Source organism: Nansenia antarctica (genome assembly GCF_963989245.1).
Source record: "Nansenia antarctica genome assembly, chromosome: 9".
Classification (NCBI taxonomy): domain Eukaryota; kingdom Metazoa; phylum Chordata; class Actinopteri; order Argentiniformes; family Microstomatidae; genus Nansenia; species Nansenia antarctica.
In genome coordinates, this window is record NC_137679.1 from 31,328,347 (window position 1) to 31,347,971 (window position 19,625).

Here is a 19,625-nt window from a genome sequence, read left to right on the forward strand (position 1 = left end):
TACGGGTAACTGTGGATTATACTGTTGCAGCTAAAGTAGCCATTTTATGGCTTCCTAAAATAACATGACAATGCTACAGAAATTATGCCCTGGATTTTGGTTGAAATAATTCTTCATTGAATTCAGTGAATGTTGCTGAAGTATAGTCTGAGTGATTGTGTGGATTGTGGAAAAACGTGCACAATTTCATGACCTTATCTACTATAACAGTGATTGAGTGAGCCACACACACACACACACACACACACACACACACACACACACACACACACACACTCACACACTCACACACACACTCTGCAGATGGATGTGGGTGTAGAATTTATTCAATCAGGGGGAGATATGAGGATGAGCTAGCGCTCTTGGCAAATCCTTCACTTGCTGACCTCTCACCTACCAGATGTCACCTCTCAGCTGCTTCGCTCTGATTCTCACCTGCCTGCTGAGTGTGTGTGTGTGTGTGTGTGTGTGTGTGTGTGTGTGTGTATGCATGTGTGCATGTGTGCATGCAGGCGAGTGTATGTGTGTGTGTGTGTGTGTGTATGTATGTATGGTATACAGTTTACACCATACACACACACACACACACACACACACACACCTAAACACACACACACCTAAACACATACACTTGCATGTATGCAACAGTGAACCACCACTCTGGCCAGGCTCAGCTTGAGAGCAGGCAGGCAGACAGGCCTGGCACAGAGGACAGAGGCCTACTAGCAACTCTTTAAACCCGGGCCAGACTGGTCAGTTCAACACTGACTGGCCAGAATTCTACACCTCCTTTATTCTATTTTACTTTATCTCTAGTTCAGTGTATACAGATCATTACCACAGGAAATAGTGGACCTATTTCAAGCCCACTGTTTGCATGGAGAGGTAGAATCCTAGCCAGACAAATGAAAGCTGTTGAAAATATAGTAAGAGTGCTTGAAAATGTCATTGTGTGCATTACTAACATACTTCGATAAAATGTATCACTGTAGGCAAATAGCGTCTGATTAGTCTGTCTGTCTGTCTGGTTTCTGTCTGCGTGCATGCGGAGGATTCTGTGATGTCACCTGCAGAAATCTGCAGAGGAGGGATACCTATGTAACAAGACTCATTAAAACAGGACTCTGCCACATCAAAGAATCTCTTCTTAAGAGGGGGATCACGATCTCTGAGATTGCTCTGAACACCCCCCCATCCTCTCCCCTCCCCCCATCCTTGCTATTTGATGCTAAAAGTAGGAATACGAGTGAAAGTCAAAGTTTTAGGTCACTTTAGATCTTTGGTGCAGTTGAAGTGGCTGTACTTAATGCAGAAATATGATAATCATCTCTTGGACTGTGAGGCGTCTGTAATGTTTAATATCTCCCCCAGCTCAGTTGATGTATCTGGGGTGCACGGCTCCTTGACACTTGTAAGAGACTGAGGGTTTTCGTCAACTCAGCACTCCTGACTCAGGAGTCCATTCTTTTAGCCCTGTCATGGTGTCTACACCCAGGGGCATGCTGGGTAGTAAATATCTCAGGGCGGATGACCTGTTTGCACATGGTCCTCTTTTGTGTCAGCATTACTCTAATTGGGTTTTGGACTACAGCATGCAGGCGGGTAGCGCCAAAAAACTCCTCCTCCTCCCTCCTCCTCCTCCTCTTTCTCCACCTCCTCTCCAAAGTCCCCTGCTTGTCCCTTCTATCATACTGAACAGGGAGACATGGAGGGCATGGAATAGATTATCATCAGGTAAGCTTCCTTTAACAAGCCTTTCCTCAGTACTCAGTCATCTCAGGGCAGGGTAACACTGTGGGTGATGTGATTTGGCTATAAGAAGGATTTTGTAATGACCTCGGAGTGCTTTCTCATTTCTCTGTTCTTTTGGAGACAAAATGAAACGAGCACAGCACAGATAAAGTTATACCACCGAATTAATGTGCATTTCCTCCACGGCCTTGCTGTGTGTCACGGATGCAATGCAAACTAGCTGCAACAAATATGCTTGGCGACAAATCTTGAAATGTCACAGCTTACTGAATTGTGCAATCCCCTTTACCTAGGAATATGACCATAGGACATGACAAGGACTGCAACAAGGGCAAAACATACACATAGTGCATCTGGTGTTGTTATTTAATTTACATGACAGTCTGTGATTGGAATACGAGGCATGAATTCATTTTCATTCAACAGCATTATTCACATCATAAAAATTGATACAGTAATACAAGCCTGTTTTGTGAAGAACCTTTATTGGGCTTTCCTATCTCTGAATGAAAGTCACTGTCTAACTCATTTTTATGATGTGTATAATGAACACATTTCAAACCCGCCCCCATGCTTACTCGGGGCAGCGCACATCAAAGTACTCAGTATGAACTTTAACTCACGTTGCTATCTTGAGTACATTCCCATTTATCAGCTTTGCCATCACATTGTGATAGCTTAAAGGCCCACTCCAGTCTAAATTCTTAGTTTGCTGTCTTTTGAATGTTCTTTGCACAGTGGTAGGCTATATTCCGGGAAAAAAAAACTGTGAAAATGTGAAATGAATGTCCTGTGTTGTTTAACAAAGTTTATATTTTGGAATTCCCAAAGCTGTTTCTATAAGGTGTGGTATATGCCCCTGGCTTGACTTCAGAAATGGGCTTAATTTGAATAGCCTATCACCCTTAATCCTTGTGTGTTTAGCAATGGGGAGGATATAAGCAGTAAAAGTATTATGTAGTATTATAGTATAGTATTATAGTATACATGATTTATAGTTCTGACGTATCCTAGTTAGCTAGCCAGCTGGTTATCAGAACATACATTAGAACATACATTAATTTGAAAGGTTATTGGAGCTTTAATGGTTGGTAGAGGTTCTGCTGTCCTTCAAGGAAGAAAGAAAAACATTTCAATAGCAGGAGGCAATTACTGAAAACATTTATGATCCAATTAACACAGAAAATAATTTACTTCTAAAACACATTGCCAATACATCCCAATGGAAAATATGGAAGAAAAACACATATATGACATTTACGTGTACATCCTAAAAAAGAAGAAAAATCCCCCCAAAATGGCAAATGATTACCCCTACATAGAATGGGTTGTGTATCACTGTACATACTTTCAGCGAAGCCTATATGATTAACAGAGACTTCTTGGCTTGTCCATACGGTACGATACACTCATGCTGACATGTGTGACATGGCCCAGGGCCGGATAGGAAGCTGTGTTCGTTTCTCATTATCCACTCTCGTCACATTGTCAGATTGTCACGCGTCTCCCGTGTACTCAGTGGAGTGTGCTACCATAGCGACCATTAGAACACATGTCATACCCTCCTGAGGGACTATCCTTCACTCCGTCTGATAACTGGGAAGGATGGCGGGCATCGCACAGACGTTTTAAACGTTAGTCAAAGCAACATGTAATCCTTCCAGACTCACACTCTCTCTTTCCCACTGACGATGATGAATTAGATGCCGGGGAAAGGTAATATCTTACAGCTATAGAGGCACGCCACTCAGCGTGGTGGAACAGAACACGCACACTGGGAGTAAGAACAGCACCCCTGAGAGATTCATCTATCTCCTTTGAGCGGAAGTCTGCCAACAATTAAAATCTCTCCAACACATATTCTTCTCCGTCCCAAGGTTGTCTGATGGTGCTCCCGGTGTTCGTGTGTGTCTCTGGGCCTGAAAGACAGGAGTGAATAGCGTGGGACGATGACGGCTACTCCATCTACCTGCTGTCTGTCGTCTGGTCGGGGGAGCGTGTGTGTGTGTGTGTGTGTGTGTGTGTGTGTCTGTCTGTCTGTCTCTCTGTCTGTCTGTCTGTATGTGTGTCTGTGTGTTGTGTGTTGTGTGTTGTGTGTTGTGTGTGTGTGTGTGTGTGTGTGTCTGTCTGTCTCTCTGTCTGTCTGTCTGTCTGTATGTGTGTCTGTGTGTTGTGTGTTGTGTGTTGTGTGTTGTGTGTTGTGTGTGTGTATGTGTGTGGTAGTGGGGGGGGGGGAGTAGAGATCAGTGCAGGATAGATGGTTATGAGTCATGGTCCTTGGGTCTTCTGATTCATCGTTGTTATGTAACTACATGAGTTCTATCAGATGCAGAGGAGGAAGAGGAGGAGAGGGAGGAGGGGAAGGAGGGGGAGGAGAGGGAGGAGGGGGAGGTAACCCTTAATACATTCGTTCGGCACAGGAAGAGGTGAGTTGAAACATCAGGTGTAGAGGAGGATGATGATGACTTGGGTAATTCTTTTGAATTTGAGTTAATTACTGCTTTGACCATTTACTTTATTTACAGTAAATCATAATGAGTTGACGTTTGCAATGGAAATGTGATGGAGTTCAGCTCAAAACAAGCACAAATAAAAGAAAATGTATTTTCCCGATTTTCATCAACAAACAATATATCATTGTTGTTATTGTTATTTGCAATGATTGTGAACAGCACCTGTAAAACATCTGCATCTGAGGTGTCACATCAACAACATCTGCATCTGAGGTGTCACATCAACAACATCTGCATCTGAGGTGTCACATCTGCATCTGAGGTGTCACATCAACATCTGCATCTGAGGTGTCACATCAACAACATCTGCATCTGAGGTGTCACATCTGCATCTGAGGTGTCACATCTGCATCTGAGGTGTCACATCAACATCTGCATCTGAGGCGTCACATCAACATCTGCATCTGAGGTGTCACATCTGCATCTGAGGTGTCACATCAACAACACCAGTTAGTCTGACAAAACTTCTGTGAATCAATTATGTGATGTGTAAAACAGATGCACTGAATTGAGGCTAGGTTCCTTCCGTGTGTGTGTTTGTGTGTGTGTGTGTGTGTGTGTGTGTGTGTGTGTGTGTGTGTGTGTGTGTGCATGTTGAGAGAGGCAGAGAGATGAAGGAAGAGAGAGAGCGATGGAGGGAGAATTAAAGTGAGCTAAACCTGCTGGGATCATATACTGAAAAATGTATGCACTCACTGCAATATAAGTCTCTTTGGATAAAAAAAAATATAATATTAGTAAACAGATGTAGAGAGAGAGATTGGTGTCTTCTTCCATTATACAGAGTTGTGCCAACGCTTAGTTTAGTCAGTATAGTCGCTACCTCTTTTCCCTTTAAAACAGTCTGCTGTTACTGCCTAGATATTGAGACTGTATGATTCTGGGTTATTCTGACAGGTTATTATCATTCAAGCTGATTACATTCAACATCCCCTTCATGTACTCACTGAAACCCCCAAACAAGGACATTTACTGCACAAAGAACATTTCTAGACGTACTTATCTGCTATGTCTTAAAGTGGTTTCCGAGCTCTTTTCAATAATGGTGAAAATTGGGCCAGTGAGGGCTGTGATGGCCGTGGAGCTGTGTGGGGGTGAGTCAGCATCAGTGGCAGAGGGAAGTGCTGTTCTAGCCCAGGCCCGACTGAGTTGGCTGCCATACACTGCCTAATATAAACAAAACCAATTAACTGAGTGGGTGGCTTTACCCAAATCTTGATTTAAAATCAAGCTTTATTAAAAAGAGTTACAAAGTGCCAGAGTACTTAACCAGACTGGTGGCAGAGATACGGAAAGGAGGTGTAGTCTGCCGGGTATGACATGATTGGTTTATCCAGTAATAGTCCCTACAGTGTTGCAGATTGAAAATGGTTTTGCATTTCCCCAAACCAGTTTTATTTAGATTGACTTCCTCAAGAAATGTCTTTGCTTGTTATGACTAATTTCTTAGTAGGGAGAAAGTCTACTTGCTTCTTTGTGTGAATGCTTCTCATTCCCAGTATCACAGTATCATTATCCAACCCAAAATTGCCACAAAGATTTTCAATACATGGCATAATAAGTGTGCAATCAGCTTTGCATTTGGCAGTGGCTTACAGTATGCAATACAATATACTTGTCAAATCATTCAAAGTCCATTGATCAATAATTGTATGTGCCCTTGCCAAAACATGACGTTTTGGTTTATGGTGTAAGCTGGCCTGGTTGTACTGTTTTGGCCATTGAAGGTGTAACTCGTAATGATACTTAACAAAGTTCAGTAACAGTCTGTAAAGTCCAGTTCTGTTCTGTTCCGTTCCGTTCCGTTCCGTTCCGTTCCGTTCCGTTCCGTTCCGTTCCGTTCCATCCTGTCCTGTCCTGTTCTGAATAGCTTAATAACCCAGGATTGAGAGATTGAGATTGAGATAACGTTTATTGCCACTATGCATTACACATATAGGAATTTGCTTCGTCACCACAGCAAGTGCGTTTATACTTTTTTCACATATCAAAAAACAGGACAACACAACAACAACACAGGACAGACAACAGTGCATTGGATAGTGCGGTATAAAGTAAAGTGCAGTGCAGAGTTTTTTACAGTGAGTCCAGTTCAGTCCTGGGCAGACTTGGGGGCGGGGGGGGGGGGGGGGGGAAGCCAGAGTCATTTAACAGCCTGGCGGCTGAGGGGTAGAAGCTGAGCCTGTGGCGGGCCTTAAGTGCCTTAGGCAGCCGCAACCTTCTTCCAGAGGGAAGCAGGGTGAGGAGGCCGTGGCCGGGGTGGAAGGGGTCAGCCATGATCTTCCTTGCCCTCCTCAGAGCCCTGGTGTCATGCAGGGAGTTGAGGGAGGGCAAGGGACAGCCGATCACCCTCTCTGCTGAACGTCGCACCCGCTACAACTTGGCCTTGTCCTTGGTCGTTGCAGCAGGGAACCAGGTGATGATGGAGTGGGTGAGGATGGATTCTATGATGGCCGTGTAGAACTGGACCATCATGGACCTCGGCAGCCTGAGTTTCCTCAGCTGCCGGAGGAAGAACATCCTCTTCTGGGCCTTCTTTGTGAGGACCTCGGTGTTCTGCTCCCACTTTAGGTCCCGGGAGATGGTCATGCCTAGAAAGCGGCATGACTCCACGGAGGCCACCGGGGTACCTCCCAGCGTGATGGGAGGGGGCAGGGCTGCTTTCCTTCGGAAGTCCACCACCATCTCCACTGTTTTTAGAGCATTTAGCTCCAGATTGTTTAAACTGCACCATCTCTGCAGCCCCTCGATCTCACCCCTGTAGGCAGATTCGTCCCCCCCGGAGATGAGGCCCACCAGGGTGGTGTCGTCTGCAAACTTCAGGAGCTTGACCGAGGGGTGGCGGGAGACACAGCTGTTGGTGTAGAGGGAGAATAGTGCTGGAGACAGGACGCAGCCCTGCGGGGAGCCCGTGCTGGTGGTCCTGGAGCTGGAAATGCTCTTCCCCAGCTTCACCCGCTGAGACCTGTCAGTCAGGAAGTCCGTGATCCACCTGCAGGTGGAGACCGGCACCTGCAGCAGGGATAGCTGGTGCTCCAGGATGTGTGGGAGGATCGTGTTGAAGGCCGAGCTGAAGTCCACGAACAGGATCCTGGCGTAGTTGCCTGCAGTGTCTAGGTGTTCTAGTACGTAGTGCAGAGCCATGTTCACGGCGTCCTCCGTGGATCTATTGGCTCTGTACGCGAACTGCAGGGGGTCCAGCACAGGATCCGTGATGAGCTTCAGGTAGGCGCCCTCTGATACGAGATTAATTAGTTATGAATGCACTGTGCTGTCCTGGGATCTGCACATCCTCAACACCTGATTCGCATAGCATTATACAAAAGAAATTGAAATTCCACCTGGCTAAGACCCCCATAAAATCAAACAAATGGACTAAAATGGTTCTTTAATTGTGCTGGTTTGGGTTCTGTAGCTCACAATATAGCTGCATTATTTACACTGGTATCACAGGCTCTCAGCTTGTCTGTGTGTGTTCTCCTTGTCGGTAGATTACACCCTGTCTGTATGTCTGCATGTCGCAGTCCAATTTCTGAATGCTCTTATTGCTGAACAAGCATATCTCTTGGACGGCCACTGCAGCATAAACAGGCAAATTGCAAACATTTTTTCTTTTTCTTCTTCTTCTTCCTCGTGTTACCTAAAAAGGGTTTGCGATTTCCTTTGTGTTATCTTCCATGAAATAACAGTGGGGTTTTCTCCACAAATCTGTGAAATGGCCATAAAGCCTTGTGGATTTGAGCCTGAGGCTGAATGGTATGTGGTATTTGGATAATGCCCATGGGTCTGTGTATCACCAGTTACATTATATCTACAGTACACTGTACACAGTATATAGAAGCAGGGGTTTTCTGCATTATTCATATAGTACAATACAACTCTCTTAGATAAATAATAATAATAAATACTTTTTAATTGGCTGCTTTTTCTCAGTATGAATCCATGTCCCATTTTAATTTAGGACTGCTATCTCCATTTTATAGTATTGACGGTAATCTCCGTCATTACGCATAACGCATCCATGTTGGATATGGTCAGGCTAATGTAGTGTATATTAATGCACATGGAAACATCAGTAGATTACAATACTTCAATACTCAATACTTCCTACGAACATCCGTTTCTCCTTTTCATCATGGAGGTCATATCTGTGCCTGACGACCTCTCTAAATTCTTTGCCAACAGGTGGGAGGAATTCAATGCTGTGACAAGAATTTTAAATGATTGGTGGTTGCGAGGCTCTCTCTCGCTATTCACAATGAAACTGGCTCAAAGAATACCTTGGCTATTGACTAACAGAACCCAGATGGAGTCTGTTGACTGTGCATAGACTGTGCATACAGTACACACACACACACACACACACACACACACACACACACACACACACACACACACACACACACACACACACACACACACCGGAAGTTCATTGCAGGGGCATTGGACTGGGTGGAAGTGAACTGTACTATGCGCATTGAACCGATAACTGTTTTTCATTACGAAAACAACTGTGTTGTCAGGGAATGTTCAATGATCTTGAAAATCTCAGTTCAAGTCCTTATGCAATATTCATGGCTCATACATGGGTTAGAGCTAAGCAGTACGTACAGCATATTGATATACTGTTTGATAAAACCACACAGTGATATTGATATACTATATTTATACGATCCATCATTTACTGTAGGACCTAAAGTTACAATTCCACTTTCTTGTCCTGTTCTGTCGGCAGATCATTTTGCTTATTTTAAGTAGTATTTAGCTATTTTATTACTTTTTTCTTTTTTTTGAGAGCTGACTTGCAGGTGTGCAGTGTGCAGGTGAAGTGATCGGACTACACTGTGGTCCAGATTCCGGCCTCCAGCTGTTGAGCTGTGAAATTGTAAATGGACAGAAGATCTGCTGTAAAGCCTTCAAAGGGTCTTCCTCTGTCATGCCACATTCTGTGTGTTAAAGTGCAGAGAGGGTGAAAGAATCCTCACTCACTTCCCCACTGGTCTGTCGAAAGCTTGGAGGGGTACAATCACACATTGTATTCATATACCTTTCTTCATTCTGTCCTTTCTTCAAAGCTTTCTCCTTTGAGGTACAGGTGTCTACCATTGTTGCCCTGACACCAGGCAAGTGTATCACTCACACACACACACACACACACACACACACACACACACACACACACACACACAGATGCGCATGTGCTCACACACACACACACACACACACACACACACACACACACACACACACACACACAGACACACAGACACACAAGCCCACGCCTTTCACCATCGAAACAAAAAAGGGCCTATGCTCCATCCAAACCGTTTCATAATGATCCCTCTCATCTCATCCACAGCACTATTTAGGGAGCAGCTATCCCCTCAGCTGCCACCCTGGCAGTGGTTCTGCTAACCTCCTCAGTTCTCAGGCCTTCCCGTCTAACCACCTAGAACCTCATCAAGTGTCCTCCTCCACTGTCCAATGTGCCACGTCTCCAAGATGTGAACAAAGCTTGGGGGGATGGGGAGAAAAAGAAAAAGAGGCTCCCGTTAAAATGGATCAGACTCAGTCAGTGGAGATGGGTTGGTGAGGAAGGGAACATCTCCACCTCCTTTAATTCCTCTGGGAACAGGGAGCCAAAACAAATGAAGTCTGACTCCCTTATTCTCCCCCTGGGTCCTGTAAGTGAGTGAGGACTGCGGTGGAGTGGGCTGGAGGTTGGTCTGATCAATGCCTGCTGTCCCCCTGTCTGCCCAGTGCTCATCACTGGGGCACAATGCCCTGGCCCCAAAGCCCTGTCTCAGAACAGGACAACCCTAGAGTCGGTAGGGAGAAGGATTGGGTATCTTTACTCACAGTGAAAGTCGTTTCTATTACACCAAAGAATTAAATGGTCGATGTTTCTCTGTCGTAGATGTTACAAGCTTAGGATGTCTTCGGTTGTGTCGAGGATAACTGAGATCTTGAACATAATATATATTTTTTCATTTCATTTAACCTTTATTTAACCAGGAATAGCCTATTGAGACAGAAAGTCTCTTTAGCAATGGAAACCAAATATAATGATGACATTACACGAAAGGGAATGAAAAAGCCCAAAGTAGCAGATTTGTGACTGAGAAATATATTCATATATGCAGTGAATAATGAATAAAACAGCAAACAGTCACATTTGTTCTTCTTGTCTTGGAAAATCTAAGTGTATACCATTTGGGTGCAGTGCACTGATATTGTCCAATAAGAGACACTGATTGCCTGGCGAGTCTGTTGCATTCTTTACCTCGTGTCCTGCTGTCTGGCGGCCTTAAGCACGCGAGGACATGCCTGCTGTCTGGGGATGGAGAGGGGAGAAGACCTGGTCTGATCTCTGGTCTGATCTCAGGGTTGAGCTAATTTGAAACATCCAAAAACCTTTGTGTCTTGTTCAACTCTATCAGATGACTGTTATTTAATTACATTTTAAATAGACTCTGTGATAAATTGAATCTCTCCACTATTCTGCCGGCTAATCAAAACTTGATTAATCCATCTTTAATCAAGGGTGACAGGCGGAGGCTTTGATGTTTCATTTAACTAAGTCAGTCAGCCAGCAAGTTAGCCAGCCAGTCAGCCACCCAGCAAGTCAACCAGCAAGTCAGCCAGTCACACACCCAGCCAGCCAACCAACCACCCAGCCAGTCACCCAGTCACCCAGTCAGCCAATCAGCCAGCCAACTAACCACCCAGCCAGCCAACCAACCACCCAGCCAGTCACCCACTCAGTCAGTCAGCCAGCCAGTCAGCCAGCCAGCCAGCCACCCAGCCACCCAGCCAGTCAGTCAGCTACCCATCCACCCAGCCAGTCAGCCAGCCACCCAGCCAGTCAGTCAGCTACCCAGCCGCCCAGCCAGTCAGTCAGCTACCCAGCCGCCCAGCCAGTCAGTCAGCTACCCAGCCACCCAGCCAGTCAGCCAGCCACCCAGCCAGTCAGTCAGCTACCCAGCCGCCCAGCCAGTCAGTCAGCTACCCAGCCACCCAGCCAGTCAGCCAGCCACCTAGCCAGTCAGTCAGCTACCCAGCCACCGGCCAGACAGTCAGCCAGCCAACTCCTTATGCCCAGGTTGGCCCTCAGTCAGCGCTGAGATTTAGACAACAGGTCGTAACAATTTGACCTGGATAAAAAAATGGGGGTCACCTGAGATTTGACTGCAATCATGCGAGAGCGAGTGTGGTGTCTGCCTGAGAGACTCCCTGGCGGCTCATTTCAACAATGTTTCAACACCCATCTGATATGCCACCCTGACTTTAAAGAATTGAGTGGATGGCATGTGCTCTATCAAACTGTCCCCTCCAGGGGCTGTGTATCATAATGTGAACTACACTGGTGGTGGGACATCCATTTTGTAGTGTAACCAAGCGGACTAGTATACGTTTATCTATCTGAGGAATTGCCACCATAAAACAGCGCAGCTCCCCTTGAAGTAATGCTGGGAAGGGGAGAGTGAGATACAATTTCAGGCATTACGCTGCTTTCTGACTGCGGGTAGCCAGAACAATGCATTATTGTTATAAATGTTGGTCATAGACATTTTCCACTGTGTCTGAATTCCTGTTTAAAACTGCACAAGCTGTGAAAAGATGAGATAAGGGGGAATGTTACACAAGATCCATTTACAGATCTTCCATTACAGAGAAAGAACACGTACTGTTAGTGGAATCTTATACCCATTACCCATTTCATTCCATTCTTGGCATTATACCGTTGGACATGATAAAACAACAAATTAGCTCAGATGTCAGGAACACAGAAATCTGCCTTGGTGTGACTGATTTCACGTTGTATATGTTATTTTCAAGGTCTCGTCTGCTCTGCCTGAAGTGTTACAGTATGAATAGAAAACAGTGGTCGTGTGTTGTCAGTCCACACAGTATCTTAAATTCGTGAGCTGGGGGGGAAATGAATCTACTGCATTATCACCCAGGGATTACATTCTTGCAGTATGCGGTTTAATACTCGGGTCAGTATGATAATATGTAATCTGCCTTGACTAATTGACTGTAGCATTTTGAATGTAAAAAAAATAAAAAAGCCTCTAAAAAATGCAGAGGCAGTTGTGTTTCTTGGAGGGAGGTAGGCAGGCTGGTATCTATTGACAGCGTTTCTGTGTGTTGTAGTGCATCCTTGTGGAGCAGGAGAGTGGGTGAGGAATCTCAATGCATCCGAGGTGCCTGGTAGATGAATTGTTTGGAGAACAAAACCTTGATCTTGCCAGATACACGCTCTCCTGCTCTCAGTGGCTGTCACGTTTTTCCTCCCATTCTGTCGCTCTCTGGAGTGCGGCGGATCCCCTCTCCTACACAGAGGGGGCGTAGAGCGGACCGCCTTCTAACTTGCGCACGGCGAGGATTTCAAAGAGCCACGGATACGCTCTGTCCTTCAAAAGGCGGCATGTAAATGTCTGTCCATTGAAATGACTCGCATTCACCTGCCACTGGGAACGCTGTGAAGAATGCAGCATAGGGAGCATTTATGTTCTTTTGCACTATTAAATCACAGCGGTTTTTCATTCTTCGGCACCAACTGTGGAGAGATAAGGTGAAGGGTATACTGTGATTTGAAAGGATGAATTTGGTCTGCAGGTTTGTCTCATGTTCAAACGGAAGGATCTACAGACGTATGGCCACACGTTTACATTTAGTTGATAATGTGTTGTTATTACTAGTGTAATTACAGTCTTATAAGTCTTAGTAATTACACAGGCCGTAGAGAAACTTGAAGTGAAGGGCTACAGTATCTGGTAATACCTGTATCTGGTGGCCGGATATGTTTACATGGACAAACTACTATGAGTTTTGATTGCCTCTCCTCCTACCCTGCATATTTTCTGCTGTGAATGTCGAGACAAGTTCATGCAAGGAACAGATCAAGAGTGGAGATGCCTTAGTCTAGTAGTTCGTTCAAAGAGGCGACACCATGTCTATCAGGTCCAAAGCAATGAAAGACAACAACAATCAATAGATAGTAAAATGCTTAAGGCTCATGTCAAAGACACAAAGACCTCATTATCAGTTGAACATGTCGACAACAAAGGCACTGAACACCGCTTTTCGGTCTCCAATGTCGTTGCCTATGATTTGTCCCTATTGTGGGTTAACTTTGAGTTTTAAGTCGACACAACCTTGGTCTGGCGAAAGATTGACTGCGCTGGTGAGACCTCTTTGTCTTCCTCCCTATGTTCCGTCTGTCCGTTTTTATCCCTCCATCACGTGATCTGCTGTTTGGTTCCTGACGTCAGAGGAAATCAAAAGGTTACAAAGGGTTGTGTGTCAATGGTTCACCAGAGACAGAGGTCTGTCTGGAGACAGGCTAGACTCCGCCGAATGCTTGCTTAGAGACCCAGCGATACAAAAAAACAGACTGGGGTTCTCGATGAAATCAGGTTTGAGCAATCCGTGTGAGGGCAAAAAATCAGTCACAGGGCAAATTCTATTCTTGGTGTCTGAGCAACAAAAACATCAAGATTGCACAAATGATTGCAGTCGCTTTGAAGTGTTTGCAGTGTGAGCGTTCACAAACTAGGCTCACAAATTGTTGCCACAACAGTGTTGTCACAACAGTAGGAGCTGGAGACCTTCCTTAGGTATAATACTACTTCGTTTCTCCCCAGACATTTGCAGTGTTTCTTGAATGGGAGGTCTAAGGCGATGTAACCCACTAAAACATTTTAGAGAGGTGCTGAGCAGAGTGCTGGCCTAGTGGACAGTGAGTTGGACTGGTGTTCAGAAGGTCATAAGTTTGAGTCCCGCCTGAGAACACCACCACTAGTGTGCCCTTGAGTAACTTGAGGCACTTAGCCCTAAGTTACTCCAGGGAGACCGTGCCTGTAATCGCTAGTCGCTTTGGATAGAAGGGTCTGTAAATGTAAAATATGTAAGCAGAGCACTCCCTCTATGATTATGATAATGAGTATTCAACAGGACCCTGGGAGACATATACCCCTTCCTCTAATGCAGCCTTTGAAGGGCCAACAATTATCATGCTGTTTTGATTGATGCTCTTGCAGATAAATTGAACCTTAAAGTGGAGAGGTGGATCTGACAATAAACAGACACTAGCCCATGAGAGACAGGCAGTCTGACATGTCACACAGTCCATCACAGAAAAGGACATAATTACTAGAGCTTGAGAGGCAGTTAGACGGTAGCCTTAAAGGCGGGGGTAGATGGTGTAGCCATCACTTGGCATTCCCAGAGAGACAGGTGTTCACTATACAGTAGGTGACAGACATCCAGATGACAGGGTGTTTGAAATGGTAAGTGAAGATGGACAGCAAACCCAGGAGGTTTTGAAGCTTCTGATAGCTGAGACAAGTTAAAAGGACCCCAGATTGGTGGGCCCGTCTCATTCTTATTTGAATCATATGGAAGTCTGAGATGTGCCTGATAAGATCTTTTTTTTTTTTTGTGTGTAAGTTGATTAATGGGACTATCTTAAAGTGAGGGATAAAATAGAACTCCGTCTGAGGAACCAATCACATTTCAGGGCACTTTGAATGGTAGTTGAAAAGAATATGCTGGAAGGATTTTGATCTGTGTTTAGTTCTTCTCTTTCCGTTATAAAATGTTTAACTTTCCACCTTGACAAATGGTTGTTGTTATCAGACTTATACTCTGTCTCGAATGAAACTCTGAGAGCTATCATTTTTTATGTTATTTCAATATACTTCAATATACTGTATATTGTATCATTCCCAGTGGGAGGGATGGAAACCCGGATGCTGTAACTCTTATTGTTTTAGGATGAATTATCATAAAATGCACATAAGATAAACATGGAAAGATTGGAATCTATTTCCCTCCAGTGTCTCTCCATTGCATGTATAATAATTATAATAATTAATAATACATTATAATTATTATATTATTGACAATAAGAGACAGCTTTATTCACACATAGGTCTACTATATCAACCAGTCCTGTTATCAGCTCATAGACCTAAGTAAATCAAATCAAATGTTATTTGTCATGTACAGCCTAACTGATATAGCGAAAGGTTTTGGAATATTGCTCCTCCATCAACAACAGTCAACAATAATCAACAAATCAATAGTAGAATATAGCCTATAGATTCTTCAATGTGATATTCAACATTGAATTGACATTTTACAAACAACTCAGTTTGTTTTCAGAGGCAAAACTGTCTTTTGTAATAAGAGAAATTAAATAGGTCATTTTTATGTCATTTTAAATTGATAATGTTTCGATATTTCTTTAATTGGTTTATCGCAAATGGCTTACCCTCCTCACATTCACTATTCTGTTGATAATGGACGTGTAGCGGAAATACATTGAATGACTTGTGGATTAACATTGAACTGCGATGAGACATTATTATATAATACAGACGTTGGCCAGTAGTGTAACGTCAGTAAGTTGTTATAACAACGTCAGGCAATGCACTTACATTTTCGAAGGACCTTCAATTTCAATTTCATATAGTTTATAGTCTATGAGATGACGCGAATGATCACACATTGATTATCTCCAGATTGAGCAGGTGTCAGATATGATTCTTCCCAGTAGGAGGGACTTGCTGCTCAGGACCAACTTCTCCTTTGCTCATTTTCCTGCGGAGCGCCAGTCGCCCCACTCCTCCACGGCGAGACGACATCAACTGGGACTCCTGTGGACACGGCGGCAGTGGACCTTATACAATGCAGTTGAAAGTGAGAAAAAGAACTGAGCCTCAGAAATTTACGCTTATATGTCTTTAACGTGATTTTCTTTTTTTTATTTGTATTTTCTCATCGGGTCTTTGAATCACAAGGACACTAGAGCATTCAGCAGTCATACCTTCACACGCACGGTCACGCACATACAAACAGCATCCTCACTGACTCACACAACTAACACACACACACACACACACACACACACACACACACACACACACACACACACACACGCACGCACACATATTCTCCTGTACAAACGAGGACGTCGTCAAACCTTTTTGGATCGAGTCATGGATCTATGGTGTTATTCGACTCGTATTTGCTGGTGGAGGGTTTTGTTTCTCTTGAGCATCTTCCAGGACTATCTGAGCTCCATGCTGGACTGCCCGCCAACCTGCAGCTGTTCCCCAACCGAGATCTATTGCAATAAGTCCGACAATGGGAAATTCTTCCCCTTGCTTGCTCAAGACAGCAATGGTAGCAGTATCGACATAGCAGAGTTATTCAAGAATATCTCATCCATGTAAGTATAAGGAACATTGTATGTTGCTGTATCTTATCCCCCATCTTACATATTGATGCCCTTAGTTGCTCTGAATGCTGTGAATAATTCAAGTTAGGACCCCACTACTTATTACCCCTCGTAAGATACACGCAATATCATGTTATTAATTACTTCCATTAAATGATATCATCTAGTAGCCTATCTCACATCACTTTCACCTGTATACACAATGTTATCCCAAATCCACAGTGTCTAAACGAGTAAGCAAGTATCGTGATTTTATCAAACACTATGCATCCATTTTCGTACCTGGACATAACCAATGACAGGACAACTTTGTACCACTGTGGAGAGGTTGGATTAGATAAGGCTATTTTAAAATTAGCCAATTTTAGAGACATTTTATTTTAAATAAATGATAAGACATAACAAAACAACTATATGAAGAAGGGTCTTAATGAAAGATAGAGGTTGGTTAATATGTATCTTGCTTGCAAAAGAATAGGCTGTTTTAAATAGAAAAGAGGACTGATGACGCGCGTTTCTCTCGAAGGCTTTCCTTTACAGAAGTGCATTTTCGCTCTGCATCACTATCCTCGCAGCCATCCTCCTCTCTCTTCCTCCCTCCCTCCCTCCCTCACTCTGTCTCTCTCTCTCTCTCTCTCTCTCTCTCTCTCTCTCTCTCTCTCTCTCTCTCTCTCTCTCTCTCTCTCTTTTGCTCTCTCTCTCTCTCTCTCTCTCTCTCTCTCTCTTGATTCACTCTCACTCTATCCCCATTTACTTCAAAATGTGATGCGTTTTAGCAGAAATCACTGGCATTGATCTCCGGCGACATCAAATACTTTTTAAATGAAAAGCCTAATAAAGGCTCTTATGTTCGAAACAATGACTGAAGTTATTGGGGAATGATAGGGCTGCAGTTGATTTAGGATAAGCAAACGCCTCTAAATGATGCGTACTTCACTGAAAGTCTAACCCAATGCTTTTTTATGGTGCAAATCCAAAACTGATCTCCCCGACGGTTGGGTGCTCTACGTTACCCAATCTCCATTTTAACAGGCAGCAGGCAAGTGCATGTGTGGTTGCACTTACAGCTTGGCTGGGCCACTAGAGGGTACCCTGGTAGTTTCTTATACTTAAACAATGTGGAATGAAGTAAATATTTGCGAAATGCGTAAAATCATGCGATGACTCGAACGTAATTGACCCAAGCCGCTGCCTCAGTCCATTGATGTCGTGTTGGCACCTGCGGTTCGTGCAGGAAGCACCGTTGCTTGTCAGCACCACGGCGGCTGGACAGCTCCTTCTGAGACAGCATAATGCCCCGCATTAGGGCAGTCTGCACCGGGCCTCTGAACAACTGGACTAGTCTCTCTCTCTCTCTCTCTCTCTCTCTCTCTCTCTCTCTCTCTCTCTCTCTCTCTCTCTCTCTCTCTCTCTCTCTCTCTCTCTCTCTCTTTCTCTCTCTCTCTCTCTCTCTCTCTCTCTCTCGCTCTCTCTCTCTCGCTCTCTCTTTCTCTCTCTCTCTTTCTCTCTCACTCTCTCTCTCTCTCTCTCTCTCTCTCTCTCTCTCTCTCACTCCCTCCCTCTCTCTGCTTAGATGCATACATTTCTCACCGCCCTTGAACTGAGGTATTGGAAGCATGAAGGCTATTTAATTCATCTTGAGGGAAATTGAGTGGGAAGAACCTTATATAAAACCAGAGAGAGACTTGCTCCAGTCTACATTTAAAGTGTAGGATATTTTCGGATACTAGTTTTCCTTTTTCAATTCTTTTTGAAATTCACAACACTAACCCATCTCTGTGGATAAAGATAAGTTTTTTTGCTATGAAAACGGCACAGGGAGCGATGCTGGAAGTATTTTCCATTCAGCTGAATCTCTCTAACTGTGAGACTGCAGGTGTGGGTTTTTGATAAATTCAATCAGAATCTCTGCTTTTCATTTTCATCTTTCAGTTTTGGCCTTTTTCTTTCCATAGAGTGCACACGGTTCATCATTGTGTTTGCCAAGCTAAACCCATCACTCTGCCATCAATTACAATGGGAATTTCTCAAACACTTGGGAGCACGGGGAGAAAATCAATTTCTCAAAGTTGGCTACCTGAAAGTTAAGGTCTTGTCAGATGTTGTAACAAGATCCGTGTGTGTACACATTTGTTTTTGACAGGGCAATGATCAAGGAGGTGTTTGTTTTCTCTCAGAGTGAAGGCGATAAAAAAAATAAACCATTTGTTTCTACACATTCCTCGATTTAGCAACTGTTGTATTGAATATCAGTGTGTTGATGCAAACACGTTGTTGTTGTTGTTGTTCCTTGGTTCATACTCTCATCAAGGCTGTCAGATCATCCTAATAAATGCTCTTATGCCATTTGCATGCACAACTGAGCACATAATGACTAAAAACATTCAGTGATACACATGGAACCTATCATAGCCATATGCCCCTTTTAAACTGCAGATTTCTTCAAGTCCTTGTGTGCAATTAAGTTGAGATCATTTCGAAATGGTAATTATTAGTTATACATGAGCCATATTTGTCAGGCACATAGAGGGGACATTTTCTGCCGCTGCGCTTGTCAGTGTAGCTTAACTCTTGTACTGTAGGTTCTTCTGTTATACGCATATCATCAAGTTTGCATGAGCCTCTCTCTTTGTAGTAAGTAGGTCAGAGTCGCCATCTCAGAATTAGGAGGGGTGCGTTTGGCTCTCTGGCTGCAGAGAGATCGACGCAATGAAAAGGCCTGCCCATGTGACTGACCCGACTTCTCCCATACACCCCCACATCTGCAGAGCTGTCTCTCGTCCGCCTTTAAAGACGAATACTAATGAGCCGCATTCCTCTTAACAATCAAAAGATGCATTGAGACCGAGGAGCCAGGGGTGAGATAAACCACCCGAGGGCTGCTCTGTTTATAGGCCTGGCTGGAATTGCCCATATAAGGACATCCTTAGTAGAAATGGTAATGTATGTTGATTCGAACTCGTAATGGACATTTTTAGAGGAGGTCATCGTTGACACTGAATAGATTGTGTGTCATTATATTCGGAAACCATGTGTCTACCATGTGGAAAGCAGCATTGAAAAAAAAAGGTTGCATATCAGGACTTTTCCTGTGGATTGACCTGCTTCAG

The 19,625-nt window shown here is 44.1% G+C and overlaps 1 protein-coding gene across 1 annotated transcript in view; it reads left to right on the forward strand.

The window, feature by feature from the left end:
• Nucleotides 1-16,264: 16,264 nt before the first annotated feature.
• ntrk3b (neurotrophic tyrosine kinase, receptor, type 3b) overlaps nt 16,265-19,625 on the forward strand; it is a gene marked incomplete at its 3' end in the record, with an annotated part of 127,726 nt that continues 124,365 nt past the window's right edge. The window contains exon 1 of the mRNA XM_080539054.1: nt 16,265-16,506. Within this exon, the coding sequence (XP_080395180.1) occupies nt 16,274-16,506 (233 nt within the window). The 5' untranslated portion in view covers nt 16,265-16,273. The remainder of the gene's footprint in view (nt 16,507-19,625) is intronic.